This window comes from Triturus cristatus, chromosome 4_2 (genome assembly GCF_964204655.1).
Source record: "Triturus cristatus chromosome 4_2, aTriCri1.1, whole genome shotgun sequence".
Taxonomy (NCBI): domain Eukaryota; kingdom Metazoa; phylum Chordata; class Amphibia; order Caudata; family Salamandridae; genus Triturus; species Triturus cristatus.
The window spans coordinates 567246125-567266806 of NC_140586.1; the positions used below are offsets into that span (position 1 = coordinate 567246125).

The window sequence follows — 20682 nt, forward strand, 5'->3', positions numbered from 1 at the left end:
TTGCTGCAATATATTAGTGGCATGTACTACATTGGGATGCCACCATTCTACTGGGTGTGACATTCCATAGAAAGCAGCAGATTTCCAATTCTGTGTGGAAGGTTCCCCACAGCAGAGTGTTCACTGCACTCCTTACTTCTTTCCTTTATCTTAAAAAGGAGTGTCTGTTTTGAGCAACTTTGTGAAAACAACCCTGCTCAAGTCAATATTAGCTTGTGTGCTACTCCTTTACTCACTCACATAAGGTTCTTATCCTAAGATTGTACTCCACAAAGTTTCTGAACTCCAAGCACCTTGACAGTAGGGTTGCGCCCCTACGAGTGATCCATAGGTGTCCCATAGGAGTATATGACTTTAAAGGGCACAGCCTCTGCCCCCTCCCTCCTCATCTGCCTCAGCTTTCATGGCTCCCACCTGGTCTGTGAGAACATATCACTTTTCATTAAGATAGCCCTCGGGTCCTGGGTAGGCAACAGTTGTTTGTGGTTGATGTGCCCACTGGATCCTTGCTCCCCTCTGGCAAAAAGAAATGTCAGGAGGATGAGGATCCCAGAAAAAGGTCTGTGCTCTGGAGCAGCTCTAGTTGCCACCCATTTAGGATGGAACCTACTCACTCACCAGAGCTGGTCCCTGGGTACTTAGAAGAGACCCTATAATAAGACATATTTTTAAAGTAGACCAGTGGAGGAGAAAGGGTGATATGTGCTTGAAGCCCTCATTGGTCCCTGATGGCAGATGGTCTCCTGACATCACCAGAATAATCTATTGCACTCATCCCAAGGGAAGAGCTCCTTGAGGTGGACATCAGCCTCATTGGGCATGGAAGCTATATTCTGTGGGGATTGACTGCCGCAGCTGGCAGCAATCCTCAGGGACAAGCGGGCACAGAGAGCCCTGGATCCGCAGAACCTCACTCTATTCTTGTGACTAGAGAAGTAGATGAAGTTGTGCAAGTTGTGCTAGCCCACCCTGGAGGACCAATTTGTGTCGCCTATCTAGAAGTATAAACAGTACGTGGTGACGATTTGACTTCTCTGGGAATGTGGTAGTACTAATGCAACTGCACCCTTGCCAGTATACCCCAACCGGTAGGTGCTGCTGTTTTTACTGCAATGCAAACTGGCCTCCATTAGGTGCAACTAATAAGAGTGTTACAACTTTCAAGTTTTGGATTTCCATTTCTTTATCGGGGAAGGCCCAGAGGAATGCCTAACAGTTCTCGCCCAGAGGAGTAAAAGGTTGTACTTCCTGGAAGTGGTCCCCAGAACAGAGAAGCTGCTGAACACCTGCTTTCCATCAGACTATTTTATAGAGGGTTGCAATCTTTTTTACTGTTCAGCTGCATGTTCTTCACCCTCAGATTACTGCCTGCTGCAGGAATTTCACCTGCATCCTTTCTTCATCCATTTGTGACTACCTGCCTACTCCCAAGGTCCCCACACCTATCAGGAGGCTAGGACACAGCCTGTCTCACCATCGCCAGCACCAACTATTCACAGCCTTTTCTTTCTGACTAATGTCTCTAAAGAGGTCTCCAGCTCCAATAAGGAAAACTGCAATCCGTAAAGTCCTAAAACAGACCAGAAAGGATGGCGTCCCAGGTGTCCAGCTCCAAGACTGTCAGATGCTGTACCAAAAGACCCAACTGCATGCCAGCATACCTAAATCGCCTGGCTTGGGATGCACTCGCAGCAGCAAGTACACTGTGTCCCACCCTGACTTTTTAGATAGTTGCTGTCCGTTTACATGTACAAACCTTGCTCATAGGTGAAGTGAATAAAGAAGAGGTTCTGTATAGTACTTGATTTTCGTTGTTCTTCTAGCTACATGATTAGCAGGAAAGCGTCATTCTCTCTGTGCTTTAAGTGCCCTGTACGGTCCATAAGCCATCTTATTGCCTACCCAGATGGTAGGGGCCAAAGTTCACGCTTACCCCACACTCATTCAGCATCGGGATGGAGATCTCTGCACAACTTTCCTCGTTTTCTGTTGGTACTCACCCCTGTTTATGCTGCTTTCCAAAACAAAACACCCAGCATATTCCTGGTTTACTCATCCTCAATGAGCAGGAACCCATGCTACTCACCTGCTTTCCTGCCAGATCTCAGGTCCCCAAAACAGACATATGGAAGTACTTTCCACTGAGGCCAAACCCTCCGCTGAGATGACACCAGGAAACGTTTCCTGAATACTGGATGCACCCATTCCTTAAATAGCCCCTTAAACACACTAAAGTCACATAATTGTGCCATTTAATGCAATTGATTCATTCCAGCATGCAAACTCGAATACAAATGCTGGGCACATTATTGAAGCTGTAATTACTCAATTGTGTGACATGTATAAAGCTGAAACCTGTGGAAATCTAGTCTGTACCACAGAAACTTTGCAAGTGAGCAAAAAATACAAAACATCCCTTATGCAGTCTTTTGAAAAAAATGGGAAATTAGAGTATGAAGTCAGAGCAAAGCATGTGCAAGACATGAATTGATTTTAAATTATGCTATGCATGGAATAGTGATTTTAATAAAGAAAACATACCCACAAATAATCCTTTCTTAACACATAGTGTAGTGGGTTTCCTCTATAAGTAGAAGTAATCTAGCGGTTCAACTTTAACATTAGCAGCTGAGCATCTTGCAGCTTGAGAATTCACATCTTCTTTCTATGTGCACCACTACATCAGACAGAGTAAACTGAGCAGCCGGCAATGTTACAACTAGTCAACGTCCTCACAACTGTTCGCAATGACTTCCTTCAGTGCTCACCATCACTCTTACTATTTGATCAGAATCGGTGATACTCCCACCGTCCCCCACTTACCAGCTCAGTTCAAGAAACCTCAGGATTCACCAACAACTCAGAGGCAGAATCGTGGTGGTTCCTTATGGGTTTCCCATCACCTGATGACTTCTTCCAAAATACGTGTGGCCACCACATCTGTTTCGCAAAGTGGATATACAGATCAAAGACAAGAACGGTTGTCGGAATCAACAACTAAACGAGATGGAATTGTAATCTAGTTCCCACCTCATGCTATATCCTGATCCCAGAGCAGTCACCATGGTGTCAACATTTACTGGAACATGTTAAAACACTTACATGTCAGAGAAATAATCAATTTTGTCTGGTTCTGAGCCAACTGGATTTATGCTGCTGCAATGAAGGAATAGTGCTAGATCAACCAGACCTCTTTCAAACAGGAATAACTAGAGGATATGTATTAGCGTGTACTCATGTAGGTGTCACAGTTCAATCCTTGAGTTGACAACAATGGTAAAAATGGATCAATGTGATATGCTCTCTGATACTTAATTTATGCCAGTGGTTGCAGTTGGTTGGTACCCAGGCTCATTTTTGGGGATCAGGCCTTATTTTACATCATCAGACTTTGGTCCAGAGCAGAGAAAAAGACAGGCAAAAAAGGGCGAAAAAAAGAGGAAGGGAATTAAAACAGAGACAAATGGAAGAAAAGAACCTGTAGGAGGCAGAAGTGTAGGGTGGTGATAGAAAGAGACATGAGCTAGAATCGAGGCTGGTATTCGGAAAACTCTCATTTGGCAGCATTGGAAGCGGGCTCCTATTGTTGATAGAGGGAGGGGGAGAGAGAGAGAGAGAGAAAGAGGGAGAGAGCGAAAGAGAGAGTGTGTGTGTCTGTCCGTGCCTGTGCTCGCGCAAGCGTGTGAGTTGAAACGTTTTAGCTTTTCTGTGGCTGACTAAGTTTTTCTAGCAATACTTCATGACACATTTAGCCATGAATAGGCTCTGTCAAGTAGCTTTCATCCTCAATTCAAATTCTTGTCTGACCCACCATAGCATCCTGCCCCATCCCTAACTCAATGTCCTGGTCTTAATATCAAAAGATTAACTTGTTTGGTGAATTCTGGTGATGTGCTACTGCATTTTCTTAGAATGATTAATTGCTACGACATATAGCGACAAAGGCAGCATATGAAATGTGGGCGAACACCTTATGTTACTGGGAAATGAGGAAATAATATGTTTTTAATTTCTGTATACAATATGACCATCTCACAGGTCCCCTGAAATACATTTTTGTCATCTTTTTGTGGCAGTCCACTATAAATAATGTCCTTCTAGATTAATCTTTAATTAATATTTGATATTGCTTTGTCTAAATTGCTTGTGATTTCAATTCATTTATGCAATTAAGGAATACTGCTAGTTTTTTATGCTTACACCCCTTACAGGCTCTGCAAATTTAGCTTTTTTGAAGATATCTTCTAATAATCGAATTTTCATCACTGTGCTTTGTCAAGAAATTTCTTGGGGCCAATTCACAAAGGCATTTACGACTATGTGAAATAGTACTATAAATATACTACTTCACGTACGCTGAATTGTCCATCTTCCTATTAGGAAAAGTGAAAAGCGGGCACAGACCTTTTTTATGTATTCATTGTGTGTGATTATCCCCTAAACATTTCAATTTTAGAGGTTTGGAGGTCAATTTTCAAAGGCATTCATGAGTAGGAGAAGTAGTACTACAGAAGTACCACTTCTTCTCCCCTGAATGCCTCTGTGTATTGGCCCTCCTGTGTTCCCCCATGGACATGAGTATATTTTAATAGAGGTTAATATTTCACCCGCTAGCTCCGTGCATTCCGACAATCGCAGCGGTAAACCTTGATTGCGAAACCAACATATTGGCGCTGTCATTGGAAGCCCAACCTGGAACTACGAGTTATGTGACAACGGCAACAGCGACTGATGGAGAACTCTACTCATGCAATACAACAAATGCTGTCTGCCAGATCAGCGACTTGCCATGTGGACAGACCTACAACGCATCCGTCTCGGGATCCAACGAAGTGTGCAGCAGCCCTCTTGCTCCTTTTGAATTTCGTACAGGTAAGGTTTTCTTTTGGACCTATATGATGAAAAAACCATTACCAATAACCTGAGTACCTCGACCCAGTACCAAGAAACCTTTAAAACTTTTTATTGTGCTTACCAACATCACTCCTTTTACTATGAGAGGAATTAAACCACCGTCACCAAATCCTTTTCTCACTCGTCCCCATGCAGCAGACATTTTCGGATACACTTAATCCATTCCCCCTCCCAAAAAAACAATTATGGCCAATGTTCTTGAGATTATGGGTTTCTTACTTAAAGGTAGAAATCTTCACATAATACCCTTCTTTCTGACTCATCCTCTCCAATATTAGCCTGTCAATAAACATGCATTGCCCATGAGTGGAGGGCAGATAGGTTAAATGAGATTGTATATCATGGTTTGCAAGTATATCTTTGAATTGATCCTTAGGGGAACTGACACTTTGACCTCTCAGGAGTACGAGAGCACTACAATGGTATTCCACATTAGGAAACTGAACAAAGCTGACAAGCCAATAGGTTCTGATTTTGTTTACTGCCTGCTCATAAAAACACACAACATAGCATGCAGTCATAAATGCTTATAAAAAGACAAAACAAGATAGTAGCCTGCATCAAGGCACAGTTTCCAATACACACAAGCCACATACATACATAAGCCACATGCTCACAAGCACCTATATCCACAGGTAAAGCACAGGGACCTGCATAGAGACATCCTTCACTCACTGCATACATAGACACCTGTGTGGTATCAAATGGTCCCATGCTATATGTGAGACCATCAGCCAGTCTTGGCTTTCAGCATAGAAGATATTTTTACCCATAGCAGTAAAAGCAAGACATAGGGTTAGATAAAAAAAAACACAACTGCTTCAAGGTGTCAAGAATGGCCTGGGCACAATCGAAAAACATGATCACACTAACACAATGACATCTTTTTACAGTGATCGAGATTGAATACCCTCAAGCAAAACAGGCGGCTACCCTTCCTGAAACGAAGAATTTAAAACGCTATCGTGAACTATAGACTACATTATTTCATATGTTTTATATCATATTGTTATGTATGACTGGAGAACGTGGCCACAATCATCCAATGCATGTTTTGTTGTTAAACAAATGTAGAAAAGCACAGCATGGACCACTTGACAGGTATGTCCATGATCAAAAGTATTTATGGACATAAGAGTGGGACATAAAACAAGTGAGTTTAATGAAGAAGTTCAGGTCAATTATTTTCATTAGTTGCTTTCATTGGAATAAAAAACAGTTTAGCATTTTGTAAAAATTAGACAAAAAAAACTGTTTGCTACGCCCTCTGTTTAAAATTCATTAATCGTTAACCCACGTTTGAATTTTCCTGTAAACAACGAATCTCATGCAATAAATATTTGCAGTGGGGCATGAGGGAAATTCGTTACTGTCAAGCATTTATTGGAATCATAACAAAATGCCCACAAGCTGTCAGGCAGATATGTCACATGCGCAGTGCTTAATTTGTGCCGGTGGTTTCCGGTGCTCAGCACCAGCAGTTAATTGTCAGCACCGGCTAGTAACAGTCCACCACATGGTGGCACTGTCTTTTTTTAATTTTGAGATGTGCACAACCATCATATTTATTAAATCAATATGTATTGAAAATGATTACTACGAGACTCTCATGACATTATTGTAGTTTTGTGTGGCCTGAATTAGTCTGAATTGTCACATTTGTAGAAGTGCAATGCTTAGGTGTTGGCAGCGCTGGCAGGGTATGGGTGGTGCAGGCTGCAGTGGCCTTCCGGGAAGGGCCCCTGCACTTACATTTTTACAAATTAAGCAGTTCTGTGAAGTTAGACCTTTCTAACACCGACCCCTTAAGATTGGTTTCCATATTCTCACAGTGCACCAGCTGAACTTCAGCTCTAGAGCATGATGCCTTCTTACGTCAAGTGCTCAACCAATCATAAATCTGGGAACTCCACTCTCTCCACTCTATCCCCTTATTACTACATTATCAAATAGCTGTAAATAGATGCCGCAAATGACATCAAGAGAAACGTAAAAAAGGGCTTCCTAGAATAATAAGCCACTGTGGGACAACTGTTGGAGAGAGCATTTTTGTTGTCTGATATGCTTATTAATGCAACTGAGTGGTGGGAGGGGCTTGGTGGCCTAGATTGGTAACATGTCATTTTGACTCTGGCCTAGGAGTGCTTGTCGGATTCACTCATAGATGTGGTGTCCAGCCCCTGTACCTGCCCACTTGAGCCTCACTATGAGCCAAACGATTTATAATGTCCCCCCTATGCTGCCTCATTTCTTTTTGTCATATGCTCTTGTACTGTAGGCACAATCAATCCTCTAGCCCAACTTGGACCCCTCCCTCTCTGTGAGGAAAGATTAATGTCATGTTTTGTGTGCTGGTCTGCCCACTTTGTTCTAACTAACTAATTGAGGAGGAGGTTGTCTCCCAACACTCACACTATCACCGCCCACCGTCCCAAAGCACAAATCACTCTAGTCGTTTGGACTTGGGGCCTTATTTATGAGGCTCCTTGTGCTGCCGGAACGTCACTTTTTGTGACGTTCTGTGGCGCAGAAGCCTGCTCGATATTTACGAGGCAGCACTAAGCCACTTTTTTGGCTTAATGCTGCCTCATAAATATGGTTCCCTTTAACACGTTTTTTTGGCACTGCCCCAGATTTATGAGAAATCGTAAATCTGAGGCAGCACCAAAAACCTACGCGTAAGGGATGCACAATGAGGAGAAATATCTTTATTTCTTCTTGTTTTTCCTTTTTCTCTGTGTGCTGCTTTCTGATTATTTTTGTGCAGGAAGGTTTCCCTTCCTGCACAAAAATAATCTTCCCCGTGATGCAGGCCCCCTTGCACTATGGTGCCAAGGTGCCTGAGTTAGCATGTGGCAGCCCATTGTGCGCCGGCGCAGGGGAAAAGGACAGGAATGTGCCGTATCTGATAGATATGGCGCGTTCCTGCCCTTATCTCTTACCATAGGGCAGCGCAGCAGGAAGGCCTGCGGCGCTACCCTATGGTAAACCCTCATAAATGAGGCCCTTAGAGTTTTTAGATAGAGTGACCCAACAAGGGCTTCATTCAGGGCACCTTCTAAGGTGCTGAAGTTCTAGATAGCCGCCTCTGGAGACACCAGCAAAAGCTACCAAATGGCATCTGTGAGTGTCACATGTAGCCCTAATACTAAGATATGGCTCTGGTAAAATGTACTCTTGGAAATGTGGCAACAATCTTTTCACAGGTCCTCATCTCAGTCTTCCACAGAATCTCATCTTGTGGTGAATAGCAGACCTGAACGGTGCTTATTCTCAGACCTCATGAACAGCGTAAAGGATACTATGAAGTAGTGCTTGCCAGGATGATGTACTCTGTGGTGGTTTACAGCTTTTTATGCTACGCACTCGTTTGCTGAGGCTGATTTTAGAGCATCACAATAATGTGCAATTTGAGCAAGTTACAATGTTGAAACGCCCTGCAGGTGGAACTGGAAATGCTGAAATATCACTCAACATTTTTGAACTCCACCAGCAGAAGTTATGAGCAGCAGACATGATGGACAAACGTGGTTACTAACACTCTAAATGCTATTTTCTACACAGCTCCCTGCAGTCCACTTTCTCTAGAAACTCAGCTGAACTGTGAAGATAATATCGCTACACTGTCCTGGGCAGTGGCACCGGGGGTTGAGAGTTACACTGCAAACGTGACCGCGCCTGATGGGGTGCAGCACTCATGCACCACCACAAACAACAGCTGCAGCATCAACGGCCTGTCCTGCAGCCAGAACTACACGGCCATTGTCAAAGCGGCTACCACAGCCTGCAGCAGCCCTGCAAGCAGCGAGGTGGCATTCCAAACTGGTAAGACCAGGAGGTATCCCATAAACAGAGTCTAAATGTGTCCAAGTGCAGATGCTGATGTAAGGGTGGATCCCAATGTGCATGATCTGCAGAGGCAGACAGGCCCAGGAGCAAGGCTGGAGGTTCATATGTGAGTGGCTGGCACACAGCTTTGCTGATCTTTAAGAGGTAATTTCTACTAGGAACCATCAGGACTCTCCTTTGGGCTTGTTTACCTCTGATGGATGATTTGATATTGTTTAAGTATGTACTTTAAGTCTTCAGCTATTGTCAGTTCAGCACACCTGTTCCTCGGTCCTTACAGTCCTGTCTCTCTCCTTCTCCAATCTTCCCTCACTAACACTCTCCTCGATACCTTTGCTCCCATCTCCTCTCAAACACTTCTCCCTGGTTCTTGGAACTCTGAGTCTCTCCAGGCTCCATCCCCTTCCTCGTGGCCCCATTCTGTTCTCAAAGTTTGCTTCTCAGGTTCATCAGAAGAATTCATTATGAATGATTTATTTCAGGGTTTCCTTTGTCTCCTCTTATTAGCATGGTGTTCACTGTATGAGAGATATAGCTAAACAGTGTGTCTACTTGTTGGTCACCAGGTTCATTGTTTCGCTACTTGTTGGGCACCTTGTTCATTGTTTGGCTACCTCTTGGGCACCTTGTCCATTGTTTGGCTACTTGTTGGGGACATTGTTCTTTGTTTGGCTACCTGTTAGGCACCTTGTTCATTTGTTTGACTACTGGTTAGGCACCTTGTTAATTGTTTGACTACCTTTTGACCCCCGTGTTCATTGTTTGGCTATCTGTTGGGCACCTTGTCAATTGTTTGGCCACCAGTTTGTCACATCGTCCATTGTTTGTCCACCTGTTGGACACCTTGTTCATTGTTTGGCTAAAGGTTAGAAACCTTGTTCAATGTTTGGCTACCTGTTGGGCACCTTATCCATTGTTTGGCTACCTGTTAGGCATTTTGTTCATTGTTTGGCTACCTGTTGTCTACCTCGTTATTGTTTGGCTACCTGTTGGTCACCTCATTCATTGTTTGCCTACCTGTTAGGCACCTTGTACATGTTTTTGGCTACTTGTTGGACGTGTTCAGTGCAAGAGAGATCTTTCTCAAATGTTTGGCTTTCTACAAAGTGTGCTGACATTTCTTTGGTTATGCTGCACTATATAAAAATGTAAATAAATAAAAATACTAAAGTAGTCACGTGCAAAATCCTGGGGCAATGCACAACATTCTTTCAGGAGTACTATAATTGTATTTTTATATAAAAACAAAACTAGCGAATGTCTATAGATTCATTACCATTGAATGGCATTTCTGTCCTATGATTTGTGTCTTCATTGGAAGAGTAATGACGTCATATGTGCTTCTTTGTTTAGTTCCCTGTGTACCCACAAGTGTGGAAGCTCAGTTCGACTGGGCCTCCAACTCTGCCACACTGTCTTGGGCTGCTGCTCCCGATGTCGTGTCCTACACGTCATCAGTGTCCGGTCCTGCCGGAGAGTTCCGTTCCTGCAACACTTCGGGCACATCCTGTGACGTCAGTGACCTGGAATGCGGCCAGACATATGAGGTGACTGTGACAGCCCACAGCGGAGATTGCACCAGCACTGCAAATGGCGCCGCTCAGTTTCATACTGGTAAGGGTCAGCATGACCACTTAAGCAGCACTGCACGGATTACAGTTGTGTTATCTCAGTTTAGTCTTTAGCCACTTTAGCGCACTAGAAAATAGACCCACCAACAAGATTCCAGGTACATATTTCTATTTGAGTATCTAAGATGGACTTCCATACATTATTCATATACTGATGGTGCACCACTCACTTGCATAGGTTCCATGAATCTGGTAAGGGGCCTGTAGGTCAAGTTCAGACATATATGTTCATTTGCATATTTTTGGATTCGTTTTTTCTGAATGAGTGAAAGTTGAGTTCCTTTTCAAATTGAAGGAGGCTTGGAGACATCTTATATTGAAGGAGATATCCTTCTGCAGTCCCAGGCATGCATACAGGCTTGCTTCTAAGTCTTTCTTACACTCCTGTATTTCCTCTCTGGCTTAGGGATGACCTCAGGTGTTCTGGTATCCATCAGCAACAATGAGTTACATACCTGCCAACTTGAAGAACAATCTCACTGTGTGAGGAAAGGGCGGGCCTTAAAGGGGATGGGGCCTCGTGCCGAGAAGTACCTGCGAGGAACTTTTGAAACCCATCCCGCCCCTAAGCCTCCTCCTCCCAAAAAATAAAAATAGTTTGCTGAGGCTTGTGCCAATGTCCTGGGGTGTTTTCACAACTCTTAATGGACATTGGCAGTTCAAAGCCTCAGAAAACGAGCTGGAAAACCACTATATACAGTGGGTTTCGGCTCGCTTTCCCTACCAGTGTGTGATATCGGCTCCTTACCGAGAGACTGTGTGATGAGAGCTGATACTGTGTGTCACACGGTGGCACCGAGTGAGTTGGAAGGTATGGAGTTGCTCTGTGGATAAGTGGTGTTCTACTGCTTTGTGCCTGATGCAGCGTTGTAAATGTGATTTCCACTTGGTTGGAGAGCCAGTGGACACTGGTCATAGTTCTGCAATGCTCACCTTCATGGAGGATAGCTTTGAGGGCAGAGTTCCATGACTGGTTGGACTGTGGACAAGGCACTGTCCCCATTCAGATGAAAGAGGAAGAGGGCTTGCATGGTAGGCTACAAGTTAGAAGTAAAGGGACAGATAACATAAAACTTGTGTTTGTTTGACTATGTACACCCTTGAGTATATATATGCAGACAGCAAGCATATCTAAATTAGGGCTCTTTGTTCTTTCTAAAAATAGTGACGGCACAGAGCAGTCCCAAAACAAACCCTGCAACATACTCCCCTACCCACTTTATAATCCAAATTTGTCCATGATTGCTGAAACCACTTATTGGATAGTGTGCATTCAGTGCTTAATTTGAGCAGGTGATTTCCAGTGGTCGGCACCGGCATTTAATGGCAGCTGTCACATGGTGGCGCTGTTTCTGTAATTTAAAGATGTGCAAAAAAACAGTTTTGGCCACCTCAAGTAGTGTGAATTGTCACACTTGTAGCTGTGTGATGGTTAGTAGTTGTGTAAGTACAGTGGCAATGTGTGGTGCAAACTGTGGTGGCCTCCTGAAGAGGGCACCTGCACTTATTGTTTTACAAATTAAGCATTGGTGCAACAAAATACCAAGACTCCTTGCCAACTGTTCTAGCAGTCATCACAAACAACCTCTGACTTTGCATGTTGAATGTGACCATCTTGATCTCATTTCAGTTCAGCAAATGTCAGACTAACCTACAAGCCATGAAAACCAAGGGTCAATATTCCTAATTAACTATATGGTCAACAAAGTGGGGCTACAAGCATAAAGAAACTGGAAAGCAAGAATCTAGAAAGCAAATAAATGTCTGTCTTGTGGCATTTGAAATTGTATTTAGTTTTGAGATCAATAGAAGGAGACTAACCTGATTTTGGTGCTGCCAGGGGTATGTTGGCTGTTCTCTGATTTCAAAGTTCGACGGGCCGGCCAAATAAACACCCACAGCAAATCATTTACACATCACTAGGTCACTCTTCTTGAAGGGAAAAAGAGCAAATAATTCTGTGAATTAAAATAACGCATTTCAGTGGAGTTCATGATGTCCATACAGGCTTTCTGTTGGTTTCTTTTAAAAGGCTTTATTATGGCACTGCACCTTACTTCAATAGTTTTCAGCACCCTTCAGAAACGAACAGTTGCATACTAACGACAAGTAATTGAGTTACACAAAAAGAGCAACCAACATTTGCAATGCCGATAGGTCTGACTTTAATGACCTAATGTATGCAAACCACATTTATCCATGCTTTACCACATTAAAATCAGATGCATTGACCTTTCCACTTTTGTTTTGTTTAAAGGAAGCTGGATTGCACTTGTGTATGTCTGTGTAAATGTATGTGTGACTCACACATGATTCTGGGCCAAACATTCAAAAAGACCAAAGAACAAAAATATTGCTTTCTCTATACAAGGGAAAAGAGGGAGAGGTGTGGCACAGCGGCCAGAGAGCTGACTCCGGAGCACGGGCTCACAGTTCGATCATTGGCGTCGGCGGTAGCTCTGCTCAGCACCATGTGACTCTGGGAAATAGCTCACTTAATCTCCCCGATGGCCCCCAGCGCCTTGAGACCCATAGGGATGATTAGTTTGTGCTTAATTAACAAATACCGGATTTACAACGCTTGTATGAGATAAAGAATTTAATGTGAGATGATTCAGTGTGCTGTGGCTAAGTAAAATAGTCCCTCCTACACTGTGGAAAGAAGCAGAATGATAAATCAAACAACCAATAAGGTTTCACCAATGAGGTGAAAGAGTGATTCCCCTCTGAGTGAAGTCAAAACCCACTCCATGTATAGAATTGATAACAATAGGTGTGAGACAGCTGCACTGACAAGCAAGACCTAAAAATGAAGATCAGAGCAGTCCAAACATAAAAAGAATAATATGGTACTCATTACCAGATTCTAGTGTTGAATCAATATGAGGATTCATTTAGAGGTAATTATAGTACAATAAATCCAGTTCTCCGTTGACTGAAGTAGGTACCAGTATGGCTGGTCTTATAGTTGGATATCAAAGTTCCAGCCAATGCACGGCTCTGTTGAAACATCTTACGAGAGATGAGGTGGAGTTGATTGTGTAGGGAAATATGAGGAGTCACATTTTTGAGTGACAGTTGCCGTTAGGTTCTGCTAGACTTTTGTTCCCTATGTTTTTGGCTTTAGAAGTGAACTCTACAAAAAAGCAAACCATCAAAACAAATTGTCTATATTTGAGACACACAAGAGTTGTTCCTTCTTCATTCTGCTCCCATTGAGGGAGGGCATTTTTAGAGGAAAAGAAAAGACTTACTCTAATCTTTCGTTGATCAAGCTTTTGTTCAAGCTTTTTTCAGGTATTTTACCTTGGTCAAAGCCCCAGATTGACATGATTTACATGTTTGCATTTTTTTCTGGCTATGAGCATCTGATTTGGAATACCGTCCTTCTTCTTTGCTCTTTTGTAAAAATGCTATGGCAAGAAGCCATTTTGGAAGAAAGGGGTTATGTTTTTTCAAGAATTGTTGTTCTTTTCTAGAGAAGCAACATGATTGCCAGGCTGTGATAAAGTGGCAGAACTTAGGACCTCATTTAGACTTTAGTAGGCAGTACTCTGTCTGTCAGGGTGGTGGAGTACAATAACTTTGCCACCTTGATTCACTTTTGTCCACCAGCCAGAGGTCAACACTGTACGTTGAACCCGCCACCACAGCAGTTCCTTCAAGGTGCAAAATTGTGGAAGATGACCATCACTGGTTATGATGGCCGGCCACCACACTTTAAAAAAAAAAGTTTTTCCTAAAAAAAAAACTTCCCTTACTGGGCGTTTGTAATTCAAAAACAAAAAACGTATGACCCCCACGCCGTGGGTGTTGCCACACAAGGTGTGCTGTTATTTATTGGGGGGTTTTCTGTCCCTCACCACCAGTTTTATCCTGGCAATGATGGACAGAAAAGAAGACATCATACAATCCACCGTATGTAGCGCTGATGGTGTAATGGCCTTCCTCAGAAGGCACCTACACATTCGATCCATCCGGGGAAGCTTTCCATTAAGAGAAGCAACAGAGCCCCTGTTAACGTTAAGTTCTTCCCATCTCTACATAAGCTAAGCGGACAAAGGGGTTGGTGAACAGAGTACTTTCAAACTAATACTATCCATCTAATTAAAAACATCTAATCTGCCATCAAATCAGAAAATCAGAAAGATTACAATAGCTGTAATCATTGCATTTATAAATAACCTTATGACAGTCAAAAGCAACTGAAAAACATTTACAAATTAAATACAAGACTCCATACCATGCAGAGTGGATTCTATGGTGACGTTCTTTTGTTGGTTAATGGTACGCTTAAGAAACAATAGTTTATGTCTATGTTTATTTCCCTTGTAGCTCCCTGCATCCCCAGCAACTTCACCGGAAGTATTGATTGTGAAACAAACCAGGCCACGCTATCCTGGAGTAATGCGGCTGGCGCTCTAAATTACACGGCTACTGTGACTGCACCCAATGGAACTTCGCTCTCCTGCTCTACAGTGGATATGAGCTGCTCCATCGCAAACTTGCAGTGTGGTCAGATATACACTGCCGTCGTTATCGCAGCCAATGACGTCTCCACCAGCCCCGTCAGTCTCCCGACCGAGATTCAAACAGGTAGGACTGTAGAACTTATCACCTTCAGGCATGGTTCTCTCTATGTCACCTGTTTCATTTGTAATTTTACTTTCAATTGTGTTGCCTTCTGTAATTCTTAATGCCACAGGAGCCATGCCCTGCTTACAATGAGTACCTGGTGTAAGCAGAGGCCGGCAAGTAGTTTAACGGGCCAGAGTAATTAAAGAAGCTTGGTGAAGTTGTGCAGTTGAAAGCAAGAGCATGTCCCACCTTCTGTGGCTCTGACACGCTGCCCTTGAACAGAGGCCAGACTCATTGGGTTGAGTTATTCAGCTTCACTTCACTGTTTTCTCAGTGCACTGTAATAGCTGCATTGTTGACTCCATTGTATTCTCATTTCACTGTGTTGGTGGTGTCCTCTTTCATGAAACTCAAAATCAACTATTTTCCCTGTAACATATATTACATCATTCCTATGAGTTGTTGCTTCCCAGTTTCACAGAGTCTACCGTCCTCCTACGTGCTCCTATTCTTGAGCCACTGAAAATGTTACATTTTTATTTCAATGGAACAATTTCCCTATAATTTGATCGTTTTGAAAACTCAAGAAAAGTATTGTAAGTGATGGAGCAGCTGACACATCCCAAGAAGAAACTGTAATTGCTTAGCAATTGCCTAGAAACTGAAATAACCTAGCATCTTAATATTTTTCAGCACCCTGCATTCCTCCAGCCCCTACCTCGTATGTGGATTGTGACACCAACCTGGCATCTGTGCAGTGGAGCCTCACAGAAGGAGCCGAGTTTTACTCAGTGGTGGCGCGAGAGCGGGATGGACACACCGCTTCCTGTAATGCGACAGACGCCGCCTGCGTGATTGCTGGCCTCTTGTGTGGAAAGGTCTATGCTGTGTCTGTAACAGCAGGGCACAGTGGCTGTCAAGCTGTACCCAGTGAAACAGGAGCAGCGGAGACAGGTATAGTGGGAGCGTCGCTGTGCATCAAGTGCAGTTTGGGGTCCAATGTGGCTGTTGTAAAGTGGCCCTTAAGCTTGGGTTTAACATCTAAAGTGCTCTTCACAAGGTCCATTAATGAGACCTTTTCCATCAGATCACACTTGTACATGCAAAGTGTAATGGACACAACTGTGGTGCATCAGAGTTTGGATATAAGAATTTAAAAGAAGGCGGAGTACATCGGGGAAGCATGTGATCTAGATGAAAAAAGACAGGTGGAAGCCTTTCCTGGAGCAACTTTTTCCTAAAAAGGAATTTCAACAAATTATTCAAAACTGAATGTCATTCCCCTGGCTGTGGAATCCAAATAGCTGAATACCTTTCATAGTGAAAAGTATAATTCAGTCCCTTATGGTAAATATCACATGTATTATTTATGCCTATTCTGGGGTGTTACACTACACTACCACTCATGCTTTGTCTCTTGGCCCCCACAACTTTTCATTGCCTTTCTTTGCAAGTCGCCTCAACACCCTTCCCGCTATTTCACCATTCATTTATCTCACTCTTTTTTCTTTGATGCTTTCCGCCCTCCTCTGCTATTCCCTCTCCATTATTCTTTCCACATATTTTTTCCTCTTTCCTTGCCATCCCACCAGTGCTTAATTTGAGCTGGTGGTTTCAGGTGCTCGGCATCGGCACTTAATTGTCAACACCAGGGCTTCTGACAGTCTGCCACAAGGTGGCGGTGTCTGGCTAATTTAGAGATGACCACAACAACAGTAATTATTACTTCCATATACATTCAAAATGACTAATGCCTGCCTCCAAGTCATTCTTATAGTTTTGGGGACCTGGAATAATCTGAATTGTCTCACTTGTAGGAGTGTGATGGTTAGTTTTTTCTACAAGTTAAGCACTGCATACAACCACAAATTCTCTTTACTTGTTTCCTTCTGTGCTGTCTTTCTGCCCCTAGTCTGGTGTAATTATCTGCTGTCACTTCCTGCATGGGTCACAGTAGACATAAGAGAGAGACTACTTGATTCATATTTCTGGACCGTTGTTTTATAGATTATTAATTAATATATAAATTATTTTGATGAAAATCACCAGTTTTACATCAAACAAGTCTTTCATCGCTTTGGTTTTCTACCACAATGTGATAGTGCTAGCCATTTGAAAAGGCACAGTATACAGTACCATGTATTCATGATCCTACACAACTTCACACAACCTTGTTGGAATGTTTGCATTCAGAACTTTACATCCGTTATTAAAGTGATAGAAAAAAATCACCATGTTACTGGAAAGTTGCTGTTAACTAATGCACTTAACACACAAAGAACGTGGTCAAATTGGAAAACCAGACTCTTATTCAACTTGCATCTTAGGGTAGGTTTTTAACACTGAAGGAGTGGGGCATTGAATAACTTCATTTTCCTACTATTAAAATGAACATAGTTTGATGTCAGCTACTTACTTTTGGGTAAAAACTTCAGCCATCTTTGCTTGTGCCTGTGCTGACGTCACAAACAATTGATTTGATTGAACGAAGGAAAATTCTGAAATAGCATAGGTTATCACAATTTACATGACACAAATTATGAATTTGTTGTCAGACTAATTTCACAGAGAGGAACTGTTTACCTACCAAATTGTCCATTCCCCTTATCAAAAGTTTAAGATATATTTAAGATGAGGTCACAACTTATGCTATACATAACTCGTACTATGCAAGCCTCCCTTTTGCCACTGTGCTGAGGGATTCCTTTGACGGTGCCCTGTCAGGAATAAATATCTGTCATATGAAATTGCTTGAGTTACAGATTTCTCCATTCCATGGTTCACCTTCTTTCTAGAAAAGTATTCAAAAGTGAGACGGTTCTTATTGTGCCACCCTCAATCGGTTTGTACATTCTTCAGGGATAGCACAGCCCTTGTTACTGGTCAATATCTGCCTCCTGCCCCACCTGAAGATCATCAAGAAGCACACACTCACCAACCAGTGCAAGGCAGCTGGCACCAAGCTCAGCCTGTGCATCACCAACAGACTATAGCAAGAGCACCTGACGTCTACAAAAGCATGCATGGCCAGACATGTGTTCTTCATACCCATTTGCCACACTCACCCACTCACCAGCTCGCTCCATTGGCCGAATGTGAATCTTCCCAGGTTTCAATTGAAACATCTGAGGTCAGGGAGTGTTTTACTCCTGACTTAGATATGAAGCTTGGCATCTTGGAAGGATTACGTTGTCTCATCTGACAGCTGATCACCTCTCCACAAGACACCTCAGTTGTAGTTGAATGTCTGTAACCTCTGCCTGCCTTACATTAACTTCCCAAGCTTCCCAGAATACTGCGGGCGCAGTAAAACTACAAATAACCAATGAGATACAATGATCCCGTCCTGCGAAACCTTCAGTGGCTCAATGTGAGGGTCTGACTGACCTTCAAATCAGACACTCTCATAAACATTGCCCAAAGATCTCAGCAACAAATAAGCATTATACCCTAGGACATTTCCTCCAGTCCTCCAACTAATAACTGCCCCCCCATCCCCAAATATATTGCAATTTCAAAGGCGACTGCCGCTTCCCTGTTCAAGAACCACATTTCTAGAACATGCTTCTAATTAATAGCCTTTGTTAAACATACCACAGAACCTACTGTAATAACTCGCCATCTTGTCCAAAGTCAGAAAGTGACTTTAGGATGTTCAAGCAATCACATTTTTTATAAGTAAAAAAAAAAATCAGTGAAGATTCATACACATACAGAATAGAATAAGTGAAACCGGAGTATGAAAACAATCAGGAAGGTGAGTACAAGTTCATAAGAGAAGTCTTTCAGTGAGAATGGAAGGAACAGGCTAGACTCTCTGTGTGAAGCCAGGAGGTAGTAAGACCCTGCAAAGCTCTAAATGACTTCACTGCCAATTTGAACATGGCATTGATGGTCATAAATAACCAGGGTGGATCCTGCAAGATGACGGTGAGCTGCTCAAAGCAGGAGGCTTGTCCTAGTATCAAAGCTTTAGCTAGACCCTCCTAGTCAAGTCAAGTCAAAAGATCCATATTCGACCATCAACTGGTCATAAAAGCCACAGAATAATTACAAAATTCATACAATTATTTAAAAAAACCCTAGTCAGATGCAAGGAAAGCTTCGGCTACAGGTCATTCCCAAGCTACAGAAAATAAGTCAAGGCAAAAGTATCAACACAAAAGGCATCTACACTGGCAAAGTTCCTTGTTTATTTATTTATCCATTCAAACAACAGCCATCACGGTTGCCAATACCTGTGCATCTCTGTCATCAATCCTTAAGTCAGCAGGCTGCAGGTAAATGGACAGGTTGTCTAATTTACTACCTGCTTTGTGAAGTTCTGGTACATGCAGGCCTTTCATAGGTAGGATGTTAATAATGCTGGAGTTTACTGTTATGGAAGAGTTGCAATTTTGAAATGTCTCTATGCGCCTCAAACTATCCCTGATTATATGATTAGACATTCATTCAAAAGTCACATTATGAATCAATTGAGCATTTCAGAATATGTAATCACCAGTTTTCCTCCGGTTTCACCTACAGCACCTTGTCTTCCGGACAGTGTTATCCCCACCCTGGATTTGACAAACTCCTTGTCTGTCACCTGGCTAGCCAGCGATGGAGCCGTGTCATACATGATGACTGCAGAGGGGGACATGGGCTCACAAAAATCTTGTAACACCTCAACTACCACCTGTGATATCCCGTACCTGGACTGTGAGACCACCTACAACGTCACGGTGATCGCGCAAGGAGGGCGCTGCAGTAGTCCAGCCAGCAATGCTGTTTCTGTTAGGACAGGCAAGTCTAACTTAGGGCCACTACGCTTGTAAAATACTAAGTACAAGGTAAGACGAGTAAAATCAGAAAGGCAGACTATATCCCTAACAGTATTCTGACATCCAGGCAACATGGATTCATGTTCTTCAAGGAAATGTATAAAAAACATATAATGTGTGCTGCTTGTAAAACGTGCCGGTAAAATGTGTTAGTCATGACCTGGTTCACTATAAAAGTAATATCTGTTTTATATTTTGCATGCAAATATTATTTCATACATTAGAAAATCTGTGCTGTGTGAGAGTTTTTCAAACATTTCCACCCCACAAGTGATTTAACTCAGCGTGAGGCACATCCCTGTATCTTTATCCCATGCTGCATGTCACTGCTCAATTTATTAAGATGGTTAAGAGATGGAAAGGCTTCACACAGAAAGATTCCCATTATCTTTGAAGTATATAGACCTAAGGGCTGTCAATACACTATGATGCATTGAAAATATGTTTTCTGTGGTGCTACAGTTTATGCTTCTTGTCGCACAAGAGCCCACAAATATGTTTCTTGGCTGGATATGGCCACCCATCTACCCCACTCATAAATACTGCACATGAAAATAATAGACTTTGTCACAGCCATGAGTCTAGTTAATGATAATTTTAGTTATTTGAATATCCTACCCAGGGTTCATAGACAGGTGTACTGACTACTTAGAGTTGCTAAATGGGCAGGGTTACTACTTAGAGGCCATAGATAATCTTTCTACTAAGAGTTCATAAACAGATGGACTTAATACTTTGAGTTCTTCGAATGATGGCTCACTACTTTGGCCTCATTACGAGCGGCTTGTATAGTTCTGATATGTACGGTAACTCCTGTTACTGCACTGACTAGAATTGTACGTTTTGTTGCTAACTCCACACTCCAGCTATTTTCCCCATGTAAATTT

The 20682-nt window shown here is 42.7% G+C and overlaps 1 protein-coding gene across 1 annotated transcript in view; it reads left to right on the forward strand.

Moving 5' to 3' along the window:
* The window catches only part of LOC146834707 (uncharacterized), a 293340-nt gene that overhangs the window by 150195 nt on the left and 122463 nt on the right, over nt 1-20682 (forward strand). The window contains exons 29-34 of the mRNA XM_085602223.1: nt 4615-4872; nt 8479-8739; nt 10117-10377; nt 14730-14990; nt 15666-15926; nt 19500-19757. Of these exons, the coding sequence (XP_085458349.1) occupies nt 4615-4872; nt 8479-8739; nt 10117-10377; nt 14730-14990; nt 15666-15926; nt 19500-19757 (1560 nt within the window). The remainder of the gene's footprint in view (nt 1-4614; nt 4873-8478; nt 8740-10116; nt 10378-14729; nt 14991-15665; nt 15927-19499; nt 19758-20682) is intronic.